Source organism: Nycticebus coucang, chromosome 9 (genome assembly GCF_027406575.1).
Source record: "Nycticebus coucang isolate mNycCou1 chromosome 9, mNycCou1.pri, whole genome shotgun sequence".
NCBI classification, from domain to species: Eukaryota; Metazoa; Chordata; class Mammalia; order Primates; family Lorisidae; genus Nycticebus; species Nycticebus coucang.
Window position 1 is genome coordinate 8757810 of NC_069788.1, and position 16628 is coordinate 8774437.

At 40.8% G+C, this 16628-nt stretch overlaps 1 protein-coding gene across 5 annotated transcripts in view; it reads right to left on the bottom strand.

Annotated features, from left to right (window-relative positions):
* MYO6 (myosin VI) overlaps nt 1-16628 on the bottom strand; it is a 156932-nt gene that overhangs the window by 48653 nt on the left and 91651 nt on the right. For all 5 annotated transcript variants that reach the window (XM_053601870.1, XM_053601869.1, XM_053601868.1 and 2 more), the window contains exon 12: nt 2106-2250. In XM_053601870.1, coding sequence (XP_053457845.1) covers nt 2106-2250 — 145 coding nt within the window. The remainder of the gene's footprint in view (nt 1-2105; nt 2251-16628) is intronic.

Sequence of the window (16628 nt, forward strand, 5' to 3'; positions counted from 1 at the left end):
AGCAGCTGAGACTACAGGCGCCCGCCACAATGCCCGGCTATTTTTTTGTTGTTGCAGTTTGGCCGGGGCTGGGTTTGAACCCACCACCCTCGGCATATGGGGCCAGCACCCTACTCACTGAGCCACAGGCGCCGCCCTCAGGATCACTTTAAAGACTGATAACTTCTTTAGATCGTTTAGGAAAAAAAATGTTTACATTTTAAAATTTGAATTTTCCGACTCTGCTATTTAACATGAGTAACTGCACGGTACGATAGTATTAGAGGCTGCAGGTGCAGACACAGCCATTATGCTCAAGAAAATTATACTCTAATGATGAGAGAACAGCATAAAAGTGAATTTCCAAACACCATGCTAGATGCTACCATACTGCTAAGCATGGGCCACCATCTGCTCAAAAACATCAAAAAAATTTTGGAATGAGCCTTGAAAGCCATTCTGGTCAGCCTGATACTTGAATTTCCTCTAAATGGTGCTTTTCAAACTTATATTTCTGCAATGAAATCCCTTCTTGAAGTGAAATGCATGCAAGCACCCTGTCCATGTAACATGTAAAACAAACGCTCTGGTGCAAAGCAGAAAGGGGAATGGAGAGATAATACAAGGCCACTCACTGTGCCTCCCCAGCCCTTCCCTGGACTCCAGAGCCATCTGTGAGGAACCAAACAACTGTGGACACTGCTCTACCAACCCCTCCCAGGGTTTGTCTTCACAGTACGAATAATTATGAATTAGCTTAGCAAAGAATCAGGTTAAGCATATCTTGCTAATATATCTAAAAGGTATAAGAGGTAGCCAATTTTCTCAGCAGCTAAAAGATTTTTTTTTAATCTTTCTTGTCTTAATAGGTTGAAAATTTTTCACTAGAGCTTCCTGCCTATCTTACTTAGCAGCAGCAGTCCACGACATTTCTGGCACGAGGGACTCTAGTCATAGAAGACAATTTTCTGTGATCTAGAGCAGGATGATTCGAGCACATTACATTCATTGTGTACTTTATTTCTATTATCACATTGCAATATATAATGAGACATATAATCTGTAATGCATAATATACAGTAATTATAAAACTCACCATGATGTGGAATCAGTGGGAGCCCTGAGTTTTCCTGCAACTAGAAGGTCCCAGCACCAGCGTCATGGCCTCAGCTCCCCCTCAGATTGTCAGGCATTAGACTCTCAAAAGGAGCCTAAAACCAAGACCCTCGTGGACAGTTTGTAGCAGGGTTCACATTCCGTGAGACTCTGATGCCGCTGCTAATCTGACAGGAGGCAGAGCTCAGGCAGTGATGTGAGTGACGAGGAGTGGCGGCAAATACAGATGAAGCTTCCCTCCCGCACCTGCCACTCACCTCCCGCTTGCAGCCCTGTTCCTAACAATCCGCAGACCTCGCCTCCTGCTGATCCGCAGCCCATGGGTTGGGGACCATAGGAATAGAGGATCTGACTCCCTCCCCAACAAATGAAGATAATACAGGGCCTCATAATAAGAAGCCTGAACAAAAATTTTATTCTACGGTATCAAAACTAGAAATACATAAACTGTATGACAATTGAGCCAAAAGTATACACATACCCAGGCACAACTACAAGTTCTTAGGTACTGATTTAAAAAATCTTGGCCCTAATTTTCTTATCGTGTGCAGATTCAATGAAGAATCTGAAAGGTATTGGAATTTTCATCTGTTGAGTATTTTGTAAAGTGAGTTCTACTTGACAAAAGTTTTAGTACACAGCATGTGCATGGAAAATCACTTTATAGTAAAATGATCTGTTGCTTAAAATAGTCAAATATTGATTTACAGTATTAGCTCCTATTTTCATAGTCATACAAAAGCAAACCTCTTTTACCTTATCCAAATGTGTGCCACGCAGAATATCTGTAAAAACAACTTTAAGAGCTAAACTGAACCCTATTTATATGGTAGATTAGTAGACTGAGATGCAAGTATTTTAATCTATCAAGCTCAGGTTCAAGAACATTATAATGCAAAGAATGAATAATGTATAAAAATCAACTTGAAATCTCAGTGTTCTCAAAAAATGGTTTTTCCTCGACAAACACCAGGCAGAATTTTTGCAGAGCAGTGAGTTCAGGAACTTACTTTATGACAGTGCCCTTGGTGCCCCCTGCTGTCGTTAGCATGACTCGTGTGGTTAAACTCACTCGGAGATCATCTTGGTCCAAACCCAGTAACTCAGCACAGTATTCCAAAGACTGAGTAGATTTATTCTTCAGATTGCAACCACCTAATGAAAATATATTTTAATTTTAAATGTTATATAAACCAGATTTTCAAGAATTTCTTAGAATTATACTTCACTTATGTAAAACTAGGAAATAGACAAGTCTTTATTTGTTAATAAGTCTTAAATCTACCTCGTATTTTTACCATCCTTTTCAGACACCCATACTGCTAAAGGAAATGGAAGACCTTCACTCTAGGTAGTCCATGGTATAATCCCTTCAGCTCATCAATATTTAACTGCCTCTGTTTCATTTTTTATGACCTTGTGATAGATGAATGATGGATTACCATCCTTTATAATGTATTTAACCTCTAGAGAAATACAGTATCTTATCATCAAAATTCATGATTCCCAGAAACGTTAAGCAATGATTTGGTGCTAACATTCTAAAGCACTTCAGTAGGCCAGGTGGGTATGGATGCCCACGTATGTGTGCATGTGTGTATGTGTGCACAGTAGGCCAGTTGGGTGCGGACGTCCACGTGCATGTGTGTACGTGTGCACAGTAGGCCAGCTGGGTATGGACGTCCAGTTACACATGCATATGTGTATGTGTGCACGGTAGGCCAGCTGAGTGCAGATGTCCACGTGCATGTGTGTACCTGTGCACAGTAGGCCAATTGGGTGTGGACGTCCACGTACACGTGCATGTGTGCATATGTGCACAGTAGGACAGCTGGGTGTGGACGTCCATGTACAGTGCATGTGTGCATATGTGCACAGTAGGACAGCTGGGTATGGATGTCCATGTACACATGCATGTGTGCATATGTGCACAGTAGGCCAGTTGGGTGTGGACGTCCATGTACAGTGCATGTGTGTACATGTGCACAGGACAGCTGGGTATGGACGTCCATGTACAGTGCATATGTGCATATGTGCACAGTAGGACAGCTCGGTATGGACGTCCATGTACACGTGCATGTGTGTACATGTGCACAGTAGGACAGCTGGGTATGGACATCCATGTACACGTGCATGTGTGTACATGTGCACAGTAGGACAGCTGGGTATGGACGTCCACCTACAGTGCATGTGTGTATGTGTGCACGTGCTCAGGTCTGCTTGGGCGCAGGAAGAGATGGGGAAGGGGCAATAGCTATCACCTGTACAGGTTGAGATCCCCTACCTGAAATGCTTGGGACCAAAAGTATTTCAGATTTTGGGTATTTTTAGATTTTGGACATCTGCATATACTTAATGAGAAATCGTGGGATGGGACCCATGTTTAAACATGAAAATCATTTATGATCATGCACACCTTATACATATTTACTGCTGTCCAATGTCTCCCAACAGCTTGACTTAATGTGCAGCAGATAAACATAGAAGCTTCCTTTTTCTTATTATTGATACCCAAGGGGTATCTGCAGGCCTCTTTATGACATCTTCAACATCATCCTTACACCACAAAGTAGAGAATAAGCAAAAAAGCACAATGAGTAAGGCACACAGGCCTTGGCCCCACAGGTGCACTGTGAGGGATTAGCCCAGCAAGTCCAGCCTGCACAACCTGCACCATGTTTTGACCTTTTGTACTTACACAGAGGAATCTGGGTGTGTCAGGCAAAGTTAAGTCTCAGCTGAAGGAAGCCAGGAGGGTCATTTTTCCCTTAGGGAAGCTAACTAAACTGTGTATTGTGCAGCTGTGTTTGGACTATGACCTGTCACATGAGGTCTGGTGTGGAATTTTCCACCTGTGGTGTCATTTTGGTGTTCAAAAAGTTTCAAATTTTGGGCTGGGCATGGTGGTTCACACCTGTAATCCTAGCACACCTGGAAGCTGAGGTGGATGGATTGCTTGAGCTCAGGAGTTTGAGCAAGAGTGAGATCCCACCTCTACTAAAAATAAAAAAAACTAGCCAGATATGATGGTTGGGCCCTGTAAGTCCCAGCTACACAGGAGGCTGAAGCAGCACGATTCCTTGAGCCAAGAGACTGAGGCTGCTGGAAGCTATGATGATGCCCTGGCACGCTGCCCAGGACAACGGAGTAAGAGTCTGTCTCAAAAAAAAAAAAAAAAGTTGACCTTAGAAATGAAAACAATGTAACCTAAACATCTGTACGCTAATATTAATCTGAATTTTTTTTAAGTATGAAAATAACAAATTGTGCCTCCTTCTTCTAACAAATGGAGTATCACAGAGGCTCCCATCCAGAAGGAGAGTTAAAGGACAGAAATTTAGCAAGTAACCTGGTGGATTAGAGCTGCACCAAGAGAGAAGGTTGAAGAAGGCACATCAACCCTGTTGAGGTGAGCTGCGACCCCAAGAACACAAACAAAAGGTACAAAATCCATCACCAAGAGGATGGGAGTCCCCTACCCCACGAGAACGGCTCAGAGTGCCCCACAAACAAACGAGCAGAGTTCAAAGGTCCTCCCATTATACTCCATGGGAGAGACCCTCTAAAAACTGGACCTAACTCCCCTACTAGGGTGCCATGGCATTCTCCTGCCAGGCATAAAACTGTATATATTCTCTACCTGCAATTCTGAGCTCCCAGCACTCGCCTCCACTCTCACTCGGAGGTCTGGAGGCCTGTCCCCCAGGAGTCCAGATTCTTGGGTGATTTCTCGAGAGGTGTGGACAGGGCCTAGACTGCAGCTGGTCAGTGCTGATTGTGCGGCACGGAAGTGAGGAGAGGACGTTCAGCTAACAGGGAACCACACTGGAGCAGCGTTGCCCCAAGGAGCAGAGCAGCAGCCATTTTTGGCAACAATAGGGCTCACTCCCGGATATTCCAAAGCCACACCCCCGTCACCCTGGGCAACCAGAGGAGGCCAGGCATCTTCTCAGGCAGCAACCACCACGGAACAGATCTGGGACTGAAACGCAGGCCCCGAGAGTAAAGGATTTGCCTGAGGCAGTAACGGCCTGGGTGGAGCACAGGGACTAGAAAAGGAACACGCATAGCCAAGAAATTTCCAGGACGGAGCTGACCATGAGGACCGCTTTACTGAACCTAAGAAGCACTTGGCTCTCAAGGGATCGTCAGCCTATACACAAAGGAAGGCAGGAGGCAACTGACAGCTAACCGAATACAAACCTGCAGGAGCAAAGACAGGGACTGAGGCACAGGCTCTGGGAACTCAAAACAGCTTGTCTTCTGCAGAGGAATTTAGCAGGGACACAAACAAATTCCCACAAAGTTATTCTGTTCTGTTCTGTAGTAACATCAATCAGGGGTGGGGCTGGAACTGAGTGAACACCCCCCAGCCTCCATCAAGCGTTGTCAGGCCTCACCTCCCCCTGCTGGATAGAGGTAGAGCGAAGCAACCTGGCTGAGCAGATATAGATTACCTCATGATTCAAGCAGGTGCAAACCCCTGGAGTATCTGTTCACTACAGGCAACTGGGTCACAGCCCTGCGGGGTTATCAGAGACTGGGTGTGACAGGGGTGTAAGGTGGGGAAGGAGGCATCAACCTTCCCAGCCTAATCTGTTTGCTGGGTGGATCATCCTGACTTCACGGAGCACCGGAGCAAGTCATATCTGAGTTGTCACCAGAACCCTCCAATCCAGTTGCCAGAGACCTTTTAAACTCTCCCACCTAAGACAGGTAATTTGGACCTTTTGAACTGAGACAATCGCCCATGGGTGTGTGACTGAAGGAAGGTTTGATTTTCCTTTTCCAATTGTTGCCTGTGGTGGGCGGGGTGAGTTAATTGCTGGTATTTCTCCACAGCTGAGACTTCAACCCAGAGTAACTGTTGCACTAAGGTCGGACAGAGACCAGCTAAAAACAAGACAGAACCACTTAGCCCCACATAACCAAACAGGTCCCCAGTTTCTCAGGCCATAGCACTGTACGGGTCACCGACAAAGCTCCAGGGGAAAAATCAAATGGTGTAAAATAATCATGAGGCAGAATCAGCGAAAAACTCTGGTAACATGAATGACCAGAATAGATCAACCCCCCCCCCCAAGGAAAGATATGGCAGATGGAACTAAAGATTCCCATTCATAAACAGCTGGCCGAGATATCAGAAATCAAATTCAGAATTTGAATTGCAAACAAAATTAATAGAATGGAGGAAAATTTAGAATTAGAAATTTGAGCAGCAATTCAAAAGTTGGAATTAGAAATTTGAGGAGAAATTCAAAAGTTGTCTCAAGAATTTAACGAATTTAAAGACAAAACAACCAAAGATTTTGATGCACTGAAGCAAGAATTTGAAGCCCTCAAAGATCTGAAAAATACAGTAGAATCCCACAGTAACAGAGTGCAGCAAGCAGAACAAAGGATCTCTGACACTGAAGACAAAGCTTTTGAACGCCCCAAAACTCTCAAAGAGGAAGAGAAATGGAGAACAAAAACGGATCATTCTCTCAGAGAGCTCTGGGATAATTCGAAGAAGACTAACATCCACCTCATTGGAATCCCTGAAAGTGATGAAGTAGTCTCGCAATGCACAGAGGCCCTTCTCCATGAAATTATGAAAGAGAATTTTCCAGACACGCCAAGAGATTCTGAAATTCAGATAGCAGTTTCAGAACCCCAGTATGACTCAATCCGAATAAGACATCCCCCAGGCATATCATAATTAAATTCACTAAAGTTAATAAGGACAAAATTCTGAAAGCAGTCAGATGTAAGAAACCCATTACCTACAAAGGGAAAAATATTAGAATGACTACAGATCTCTCTGCTGAAACTTTTCAAGCCAGAAGAGGGTGATCATCGACTTTTAATCTCCTAAAGCAAAATAACTTTCAACCCCGGATCCTGTATCCACCTAAACTGAGTTTCATTTATGATGGAGAAATTAAATACTTTAATGACATTCATATGTTGAAGAAATTTGCCATAACTAAACCAGCTCTTCAGGATATTCTCAGACCTATCCTCCATAATGACCAGCCCAATCCTCTACCACAAAAGTAAACTCAATCAGAAACTTTTGATCAAACTCCAACTTCCACAGTGGCGAAAGGATTAAAAATGTCCACTGGACTTTCAAAAAACTCGATACCCAAAATTTTACCAGACTTATCAATATTCTCCAATAATGTGAACAGCTTAAACTGTCCTCTAAAGAGGCACAGGTTAGCTGACTGGATACAAAAACTCAGGCCAGATATTTGCTGCATACAAGAGACACATCTCACCTTAAAAGACAAATATAGATTCAGGGTGAAAGGATGGTCATCCATATTTCAAGCAAATGATAATTAGAAAAAAGCAGGTGTTGCAATTTTATTTGCAGACACAATAGGCTTTAAACCAACAAAAGTAAGGAAGGATAACAATGGTCACTTCATATTTGTTAAGGCTACCGAATTATGAATCAGTACTCAATATGATGAGATTTCAATTATTAATACCTATGCACCCAACTAGAATGCACCTCAATTTATAAGAGAAACTCTTAACAGACATGAGCAACTTGATTTCCTCCAGCTCCATAATAGTCGGAGATTTTAACACTCCTTTGGCAGTGTTGGATAGATCCTCCAATGAGAAGCTGAGTAAAGAAATTTTAGATTTAAACCTAATCATCCAACATTTGGATTTAGCAGACATCTACAGAACATTTCATCCCAACAAAACTGAATACACATACTTCTCATCAGCCCACGGAACATACTCCAAAATCGATCACATCTTAGGTCACAAATCTAACCTCAGTAAATTTAAAGGACTAGAAATTATTCCTTGCATCTTCTCGGACCACCATGGAATAAAAGTTGAATTCAGTAACAACAGGAATCTGCATACTCATACAAAAACATGGAAGTTAAATAACCTTATGCTAATGATAGCTGGGTCAGAGATGATATTAAGAAGGAAATTGCCAAATTTTTGGAACAAAACAACAATGAAGACACGGATTATCAGAACCTCTGGGATACCGCAAAGGCAGTCCTAAGAGGGAAATTTAGAGCACTGCAAGCCTTCCTCAAGAGAAGGGAAAGAGAGGAAGTTAACAACTTAATGGGACATCTCAAGCAATTGGAAAAGGAAGAACATTCCAACCCCAAACCCAGTAGAATAAAAGAAATTACCAAAATTAGAGCAGAATTAAATGAAATAGAAAACAAAAGAATTATACAACAGATCAATAAATCAAAAAGTTGTTTTTTTGAAAAGGTCAATGAAATAGATAAACCTTTGGCTAACCTAACCAGGAAAAAAAAAAGTAAAATCTCTAATCTCATCAATCAGAAACGACAAACACGAAATAACAACAGACTCCTCATAAATTCAAAAAATCCTTAATGAATATTATAAGAAACTTTGTTCTCAGAAATATAAAAATCTGAAGGAAACTGTCCAATGCCTGGAAGCACGTCACCTTCCAAGACTTAGCCAGAATCAAGTGGAAATGTTGAACAGGTCAATATCAAGTTCTATATCAAGAAATAGCATCAACCATATGAAATCTCCCTAAAAAGAAAAGCCTGGGACCAGATGGCTTCATGTCAGAATTCTACCAAACCTTTAATGAGGAATTAGTACCTATATTACTCAACCTGTTCCAAAATGTAGAAAAAGAAGGAAGACTACCCAACACGTTCTATGAAGCAAACATCACTCTGATCCCCAAGCCAGAAAAAGACCCAACAAGAAAAGAAAAGTATAGACCAATATCACTAATGAATATAGATGCAAAAATATTCAACAAGATCCTAACAAACAGAATCCAGCAACACATCAAACAACTTATACATCATGACCAAATTGGTTTTATCCCACGATCTCAAGGCTGGTTCAATATACGTAAATCGATAAGAATAATTCAGCACATAAACAAATTGAAAAACAAAGACCATCTGATTCTCTTAATTGATGCAGAAAAAGCTTTTGATAATATCCAGCATCCCTTCATGATCAGAACACTTAAGAAAACTGGTATAGAAGGGACATTTTTTAAACTGATAGAGGCCATCTACAGCATACCCACAGCCAATATTGTATTAAATGGAGTTAAACTGAAACCATTTCCACTCAGATCAGGAACCAGACAAGGCTGTCCATTGTCTCCACTGCTCTTTAGCACTGTAATGGAAGTTTTAGCCACCGCAATTAGGGAAGAAAAGGTGATCAAGGGTATCCATACAGGGTCAGAAGAGATCAAACTTTCACTCTTCGCAGATGATATGACTGTATATGTGGAAAACACCAGGGATTCTACTACAAAACTCTTACAAGTGATCAAGGAATAGAGCAGCATCTCAGGTTACAAAATCAACATTCATAAATCGGTAGCCTTTATACATACCAAAATAGTCAAGCTGAAAAAACCATTAAGGACTCTATTCCATTCACAGTAGTGCCAAAGAAGATGAAATATTTGGGAGTTTATCTAACAAAGGACATGAAAGATCTCTATAAACAGAACTATGAAACTCTAAGAAAAGAAATAGTTGAAAATGTTAACAAATGGAAAAACATACCATGCTCATGCCTGGGAAGAATCAACATTGTTAAAATGTCCATACTACCCAAAGCAATATACAATTTTAATGCAATCCCTATTAAAGCTCCACTGTCATACTTTAAAGATCTTGAAAAAATAATACTTCATTTTATATGGAATCAGAAAAAACCTCGAATAGCCAAGACATTACTCAGAAATATAAACAAAGCAGGAGGAATCAAGCTACCAGACCTCAGACTATACTATAAATCGATAGTGATCAAAACAGCATGGTACTGGCACAAAAACAGAGAAGTACATGTCTGGAACAGAATAGAGAACCAAGAGATGAATCCAACTACTTACCGTTATTTGATCTTTGACAAGCCAATTAAAAACATTCAGTGGGGAAAAGATTCCCTATTTAACAAATGGTGCTGGGTGAACTGGCTGGCAACCTGCAGAAGACTGAAACTGGACCCACACCTTTCACCATTAACTAAGATAGACTCTCACTGGATTAAAGATTTAAACTTAAGACATGAAACTATAAAAATACTAGTAGAGAGTGAAGGGAAAACCCTTGAAGAAATCGGGCTGGGCGAGTATTTTATGAGTAGGACCCCCCGGGCAATTGAAGCAGCTTCAAAAATACACTACTGGGACCTGATCAAACTAAAAAGCTTCTGCACAGCCAAGAACACAGGAAGTAAAGCAAGCAGACAGCCCTCAGAATGGGAGAAGATATTTGCAGGTTATGTCTCCGACAAAGGTTTAATAACCAGAATCCACAGAGAACTCAAATGCATAAGCAAGGAAAGAACAAGTGATCCCATCGCAGGCTGGGCAAGGGACTTGCAGAGAAACTTCTCTGAAGAAGACAGGCACGTGGCCTACAGACATATGAAAAAATGCTCATCATCCTTAATCATCAGAGAAATGCAAATCAAAACTACTTTGAGATATCATCTAACTCCAGTAAGATTAGCCCATATCACAAAATCCCAAGACCAGAGATGTTGGCGTGGATGTGGAGAAAAGGGAACACTTCTACACTGCTGGTGGGAATGCAAATTAATACATTCCTTGTGGAAAGATGTTTGGAGAACACTTAGAGATCTAAAAATAGATCTGCCATTCAATCCTATAATTCCTCTACTAGGTATATACCCAGAAGACCAAAAATCACATTATAACAAAGATTATTTGTACCAGAATGTTTATTGCCACCCAATTCATAATTGCTAAGTCATGGAAAAAGCCCAAGTGCCCACTGATCCACGAATGGATTAATAAATTGTGGTATATGTACACCATGGAATATTATGCAGCCTTAAAGAAAGATGGAGACTTTACCTCTTTCATGTTTACATGGATGGAGCTGGAACATATTCTTCTTAGTAAAGTATCTCAAGAATGGAAGAAAAAGTATCTTATGTACTCAGCCCTACTATGAAACTAATTTATGGCTTTCGCATGAAAGCTATAACCCAGTTATAACCTAAGAATATGGGGATGGGGATGAGGGAAGGAGGGTGGGGGGAGGTGGGGGGAGGTGGGCGGAGGGAGGGTGATTAGTGGGATTACACCTGCGGTGCATCTTACAAGGGTACATGTGAAACTTAGTAAATGCAGAATATAAATGTCTCAACACAATAACTAAGAAAATGCCAGGAAGGCTATGTTATCCAATGTGATGACAATGTGTCAAATGGTCTATAAAACCAGTGTATGGTGCCCCATGATTGTATTAATGTACACAACTATAATTTAATAATAAAAAAATAAAATAAAGACACTTAGAAAAAAAAGTTTCAAATTTTCAAGCATTTTGGATTTCAAAAATGTTCACATTAGGGATGCTCAACCTGTACATAATGTCTATGGCCTTATCTCTATGGACAGAGGCTGTTTTTAAAGTATTACATAAAACAACAGTGGTCTAGTCTCTGGATGATCTAGCTCTAGGATTTAAACATTGAACAAGCTACTTAATTACTCTGTACTCAGCTTCCTCATCCATAAAATTTGGACAATAATTGTACCTCCCTTATCGGATGGTGATGAAGATCAATAAAGTTAATATGTGTGAAGGGCTTAGAATAGTGCCCAGTGCACAGTAGTCACAGTATAAAAATTAAGTACGATATTAAAAATAGTAAACATTTTACAAATATTTTCAAAGATTATTGTTCATAAATGATTTATTCTAGGAGTACCTAACTTCAAAACTTAAAGAATGTGTGCAAATCATAATGAGAATTTTAATCATGACAAATCCACAAACTATTCAATAGATCAGTCTCAGACGAAATATAAAAAGTGAGATCAGGCGGCGCCTGTGGCTCAGTGAGTAGGGCGCCGGCCCCATTTGCCGAGGGTGGCGGGTTAGGACCCAGCCCCGGCCAAACTGCAACAGAAAAATAGCCGGGCATTGTGGCGCACGCCTGTAGTCCCAGCTGCTCGGGAGGCTGAGGCAAGAGAATCGTGTAAACCCAAGAGTTAGAGGTTGCTGTGAGCCGTGTGACGCCACGGCACTCTACCGAGGGCGGTACAGTGAGACTCTGTCTGTACAAAAAAAAAAAAAAAAGTGAGATCAACTCATTAAGACAAGGATAGCTTTTTAAGTACTGAACAACTGGATATCCATATACAACAGATATCCCCTGTCTCACCTATGTACAAGTATTAATTCAAAATGAAATCCAAAATCTAAATCTAGAAGGTAAAGCTATTAAGCTCTTAGAGAAAAACCTAAGTGTAAACCTTATGATCTCAGAATAAATCCTCCTTTCTTATGTGACACCGAAAGTATAAGCAACTAAAGAAAGATATAAATAAACTGGACTTTATAGAAGTCAAAAACTTGTGTGTTTCAAAGAACACTATCAAACAAGTAAAAAGATAACCCACAGGATGAGAAAAATGATTTGTAAATAATATATATCTAACAAGGGACTTACGACTAGAATATATTTTTTAAAACTCTCACAACTCAATAATAAAAAGACAATCCAATTAAATGGGAAAAGATCTGAACAAACATTTCTCCAAAAAAGATATACAAATGGCCAAGCAGCACGTGAAAAGGCACTCAACGTCATGAGCCCCCAGGAAAATGAAATAAAAACCAGGACGAGCAGACACTTCACACCCTCTATGACTGCGATAATCAAACAGAAGAGTATTGTTTAGAATGTGGAGAAACGGGAACCCTCAGACACTGTTGATAATACTGAATGTAAAATGCAATAGCAGCTTTGAAAGACAGCCTGACAGCTCCTCAAAAGGTTAACCAGAGTTACCATGTGATTCAGCAATTCTGCTCCTCAGTACGTACACATGGGAAACAAAAACAGATATCAAATGAAAATCTGTACACAAATGTTCTTAGCAGCATTATTCACAGTAGCTAAAAAGTATTAACACAAATGTCCACCAACTGACAAACGGATAAACAAAATGTGGCAGATCCGTGCAATGAAACATCACCGGAAACAAAGCACTACCAACTGCTACAATACGGATTACCTTGAAGATAGTATGTTAGTGAGAGAAGCCACTCACAGAAGGCCACTTCTTGTATGACTCCCTTTATATGGGATGCCAGGGACGGGCACACTCATAGAGACGTGAGGAAGATTCGTGGCTGCTGGGGTTGAGAGTCGCGGACAAGGAGCAGAGACTCCTAATGGACAGAGGGTTTCTTTGTGCGGTCATGAATAGGTAAAACTCTGGCGATGGCTCATAACTCTGAACACACTAAAAACCACTGAACTGTACACTTTACATGGATGAAGTATATGGTACATGAATTAAATCTCAATAAAGCTGTTACCAAAAAAGGAAGAGAGAAATGCTTTGAGAATGTATTGAACCTTTAATTCTATGAAAATGAGCCTACCTCTCATGCCTAGGTTATATACACATACACATTATCTAAAATTATGTAACTCTCAAAAAACTAGCCACCAATATTCATTAATTCATTTAAATAGTTTTTCTGTTTTACTATATTGCAAAGTTTCTTTTTTTTTTTGTAGAGACAGAGTTTCACTTTATCGCCCTTGGTAGAGTGCTGTGGCATCACACAGCTCACAGCAACCTCCAACTCCTGGGCCTAGGCGATTCTCCTGCCTCAGCCTCCAGAGTAGCTGGGACTACAGGCGCCTGCCACAACGCCCAGCTATATTGCAAAGTTTCTTATACACCTCTAGAAATTACGTAAAGCTAAGAAAAGTTACAAAAAAGGTTTTAGAAAGGCAAAATACCCTAAAAGTTTTCATGTCACTCCCTTCCAAAAAATAACTTCTTCAAATTTTTTTTTTTTTTCCCCTGTGGTTTTTGGCCGGGGCTGGGTTTGAACCCGCCACCTCTGGCATATGGGACCGGCGCCCTACTCCTTGAGCCACAGGCGCCGCCCAAAAAACCTGTGTCCTTTTTTTGCACTTTTTTTTTCAAATATTTTTTTTTAATTTGTTGTTATAATAACATGTTATTTGTTATTCTCAACATTCTCAACAATACTCTGTGTTTGATTATTGCCGTCATTGTGAGTGTGAAGTGTCTGCTCGTCCTGGTTTTTATTTCATTTTCCTGGGGGCTCGTGACGTTGAGTGCCTTTTCCCGTGCTGCTTGGCCATTTGTATATCTTTTTTGGAGAAATGTTTGTTCAGATCTTTTTTTATTTTTTGAGACAGTCTCACTATGTCACCCTTGCTGGAGTGCCATGGTGTCACAGCTCACAGCAACCTCAAACTCTTGAGTGTAAGTGATTCTCTTGCCTCAGCCTCCCAAGTAGCTGGGACTACAGGCACCCACCACAACAGCCGGCTATCTTTTTTGTTGTTGCTGCAGTTGTCATTGTTGTTTAGCAGGTCCCAGCCAGGCTCGAACCCACCAGCCTCATGTATGTGGCCAGTGCTCTACTCACTGAGCTACAAGCGCCAAGCCTGTTCTGTGGGCTTTTAAAAACACAGTAAGTCCCAACAAATATTCTCTGCATTTTTATCATGTAAAAACGTTCTCATGCCAACTTAGAGCATTACAAGTGTTTACTGGAGAATAAACCTTCTAATAAAATAATTATAAAGATGCTGAGTTGTTTTCAAATTGCTAGGACATGCCAAATTGCTAGGACATGCAGCTAAAGGGGAAAAAAGGTACTTCTAATTAGAAAGAAACCACTTAGATAGCCTGATGTGGTCCCTGTAACCCCAGCACTTTGGGAGGCAAAGGCAGGAGGATTGGTTGGGACCACGAGTTCAAGACCAACCAGGGCAACATAGTGACACCAGTCTCTACAAAAAGTTTTTTTTTAATTAGCCAGGTGTCGTGGAATGCACTGTCGTCCTAGTTACTTGAAAGGAAAAGGCAAGAGGATTGCTTGAGCCCATGAATTTGAGATTACATTAAGCTATGACTGTGTCACTGCACTGAAGCCTGGGTGGTAAGCGTACGAACCTGCCTGTTTAAAAAAAAAAAAAAGGCAAAGAAAGAAAGAAAAAACCATTTGGATCTGTAGGAACAGTCACAGAAAAGATAAAGATTAATATAATAGAATCTTAGCCAATAAAACAGAAATAATCTAGTTTATTAATTCTCTTGATCCACCGTCTCACTCCAATCTTCCCTGCTTTCTGCTCATTTTACTTCAGCAGCAGGAAATTTAAGAAGAAAAATAAAAGATAATGCAAATATGTGTGATGTGTCTTTTAACCCCAGTGGGCTCTGCAGCTACTGGATCACACAGCATTTATGACTCTGTATACACCCGCTTTTCCAGCACAGGATAACAGTAAGAGGTGTGAAAATGCCACCTATCACTTCCAGCACATTTTAAAAGTAATTATTTTGAACTTAAGAGCTTTTCATGTTGGAATTTCCCATATGCACCCTTGGTATAAAAATGTCAGGGAGCAAATGAAATGTATGCTAACATTCGCTATATTTTCAAAATAAATTTTCTGATCCCTCTAAGAAACTGACTAAAAATTATTTTATTCACACTAAAAACAGACCTAATTTTGATTGATTTTTTTATTTTAAACTGAAAATAATCTGTATTTAAATTTTACTTATAGTGATTACTCTATGCCAGGCCTAAATAATTGTATTATTTTACAGGTATTTAACTCATTTACTCCTCCTCCTCAAAACATGAGGCAGGAACTGTCATCCCCGGTTTCCAGTAAGGAAAGAGTTAAGTAAGTTCCTTGCCCGGGGCACACCAGGGCCCTGCGCTCTCACCTTGTACACTAGGCGGCTTCTCCTGACTCCATAGCATCACAGAGCTCTGAGTCTGAAAGTCATTACCAGGGTTTTAGTCTGCTAGCTCACAGATCACAAATTTTAGCAGCCTGGGGGTACGAAGGGTCAATTACCACAAGCCTGAGTTAGACTAGAGTAGAGCAGGCTGTCACACCTACAACTTCATCAGTGAACACAGAGAGTGCCTAACGTCCACACAGGTCCCACTCCTGTACAATGGAAACGATATCCCCTGTCTCATTATAGTCATGATTGCACATTATGATTATGATGTTTACGACAATGTACAAACTATGAAGGGTTTTGCACATAAGATGCATTTTTAAAATGTTCTTTCTTTCCCTTCCTTTCGTGCCCCTTCCCTGTATGCAAACCATTGTGGGAACTGCACCTTAACAGCCCTTCTCTTGGATTCTCTCACTGCGCAAATGCTCAGAGAGCCTCTGAGATCCGCCAAGAAAGCCCATGGTACTGGTGGCCATATTAAATGATGCTTTAGGTTTTTCCTAACTTATCCTTGGTATAAGATTCCAAAATAATGTCTTACTACAATGGTAGACAAGATTTTTCTCTGAAGAGCCAGAGAGTAAAAGTTTTAGGCTTTGAAGGGTAATACTTAACTCTGCCCCTAGAGCAGAGCAGTCACAACTACTCAACTGTGCCATGAGCATGAGGGGGTACAAACAGCACACAGGTGAGCGGGTGAGTCCCAGAAACACGCCCTCACGGACACAGGGAGCCCAAC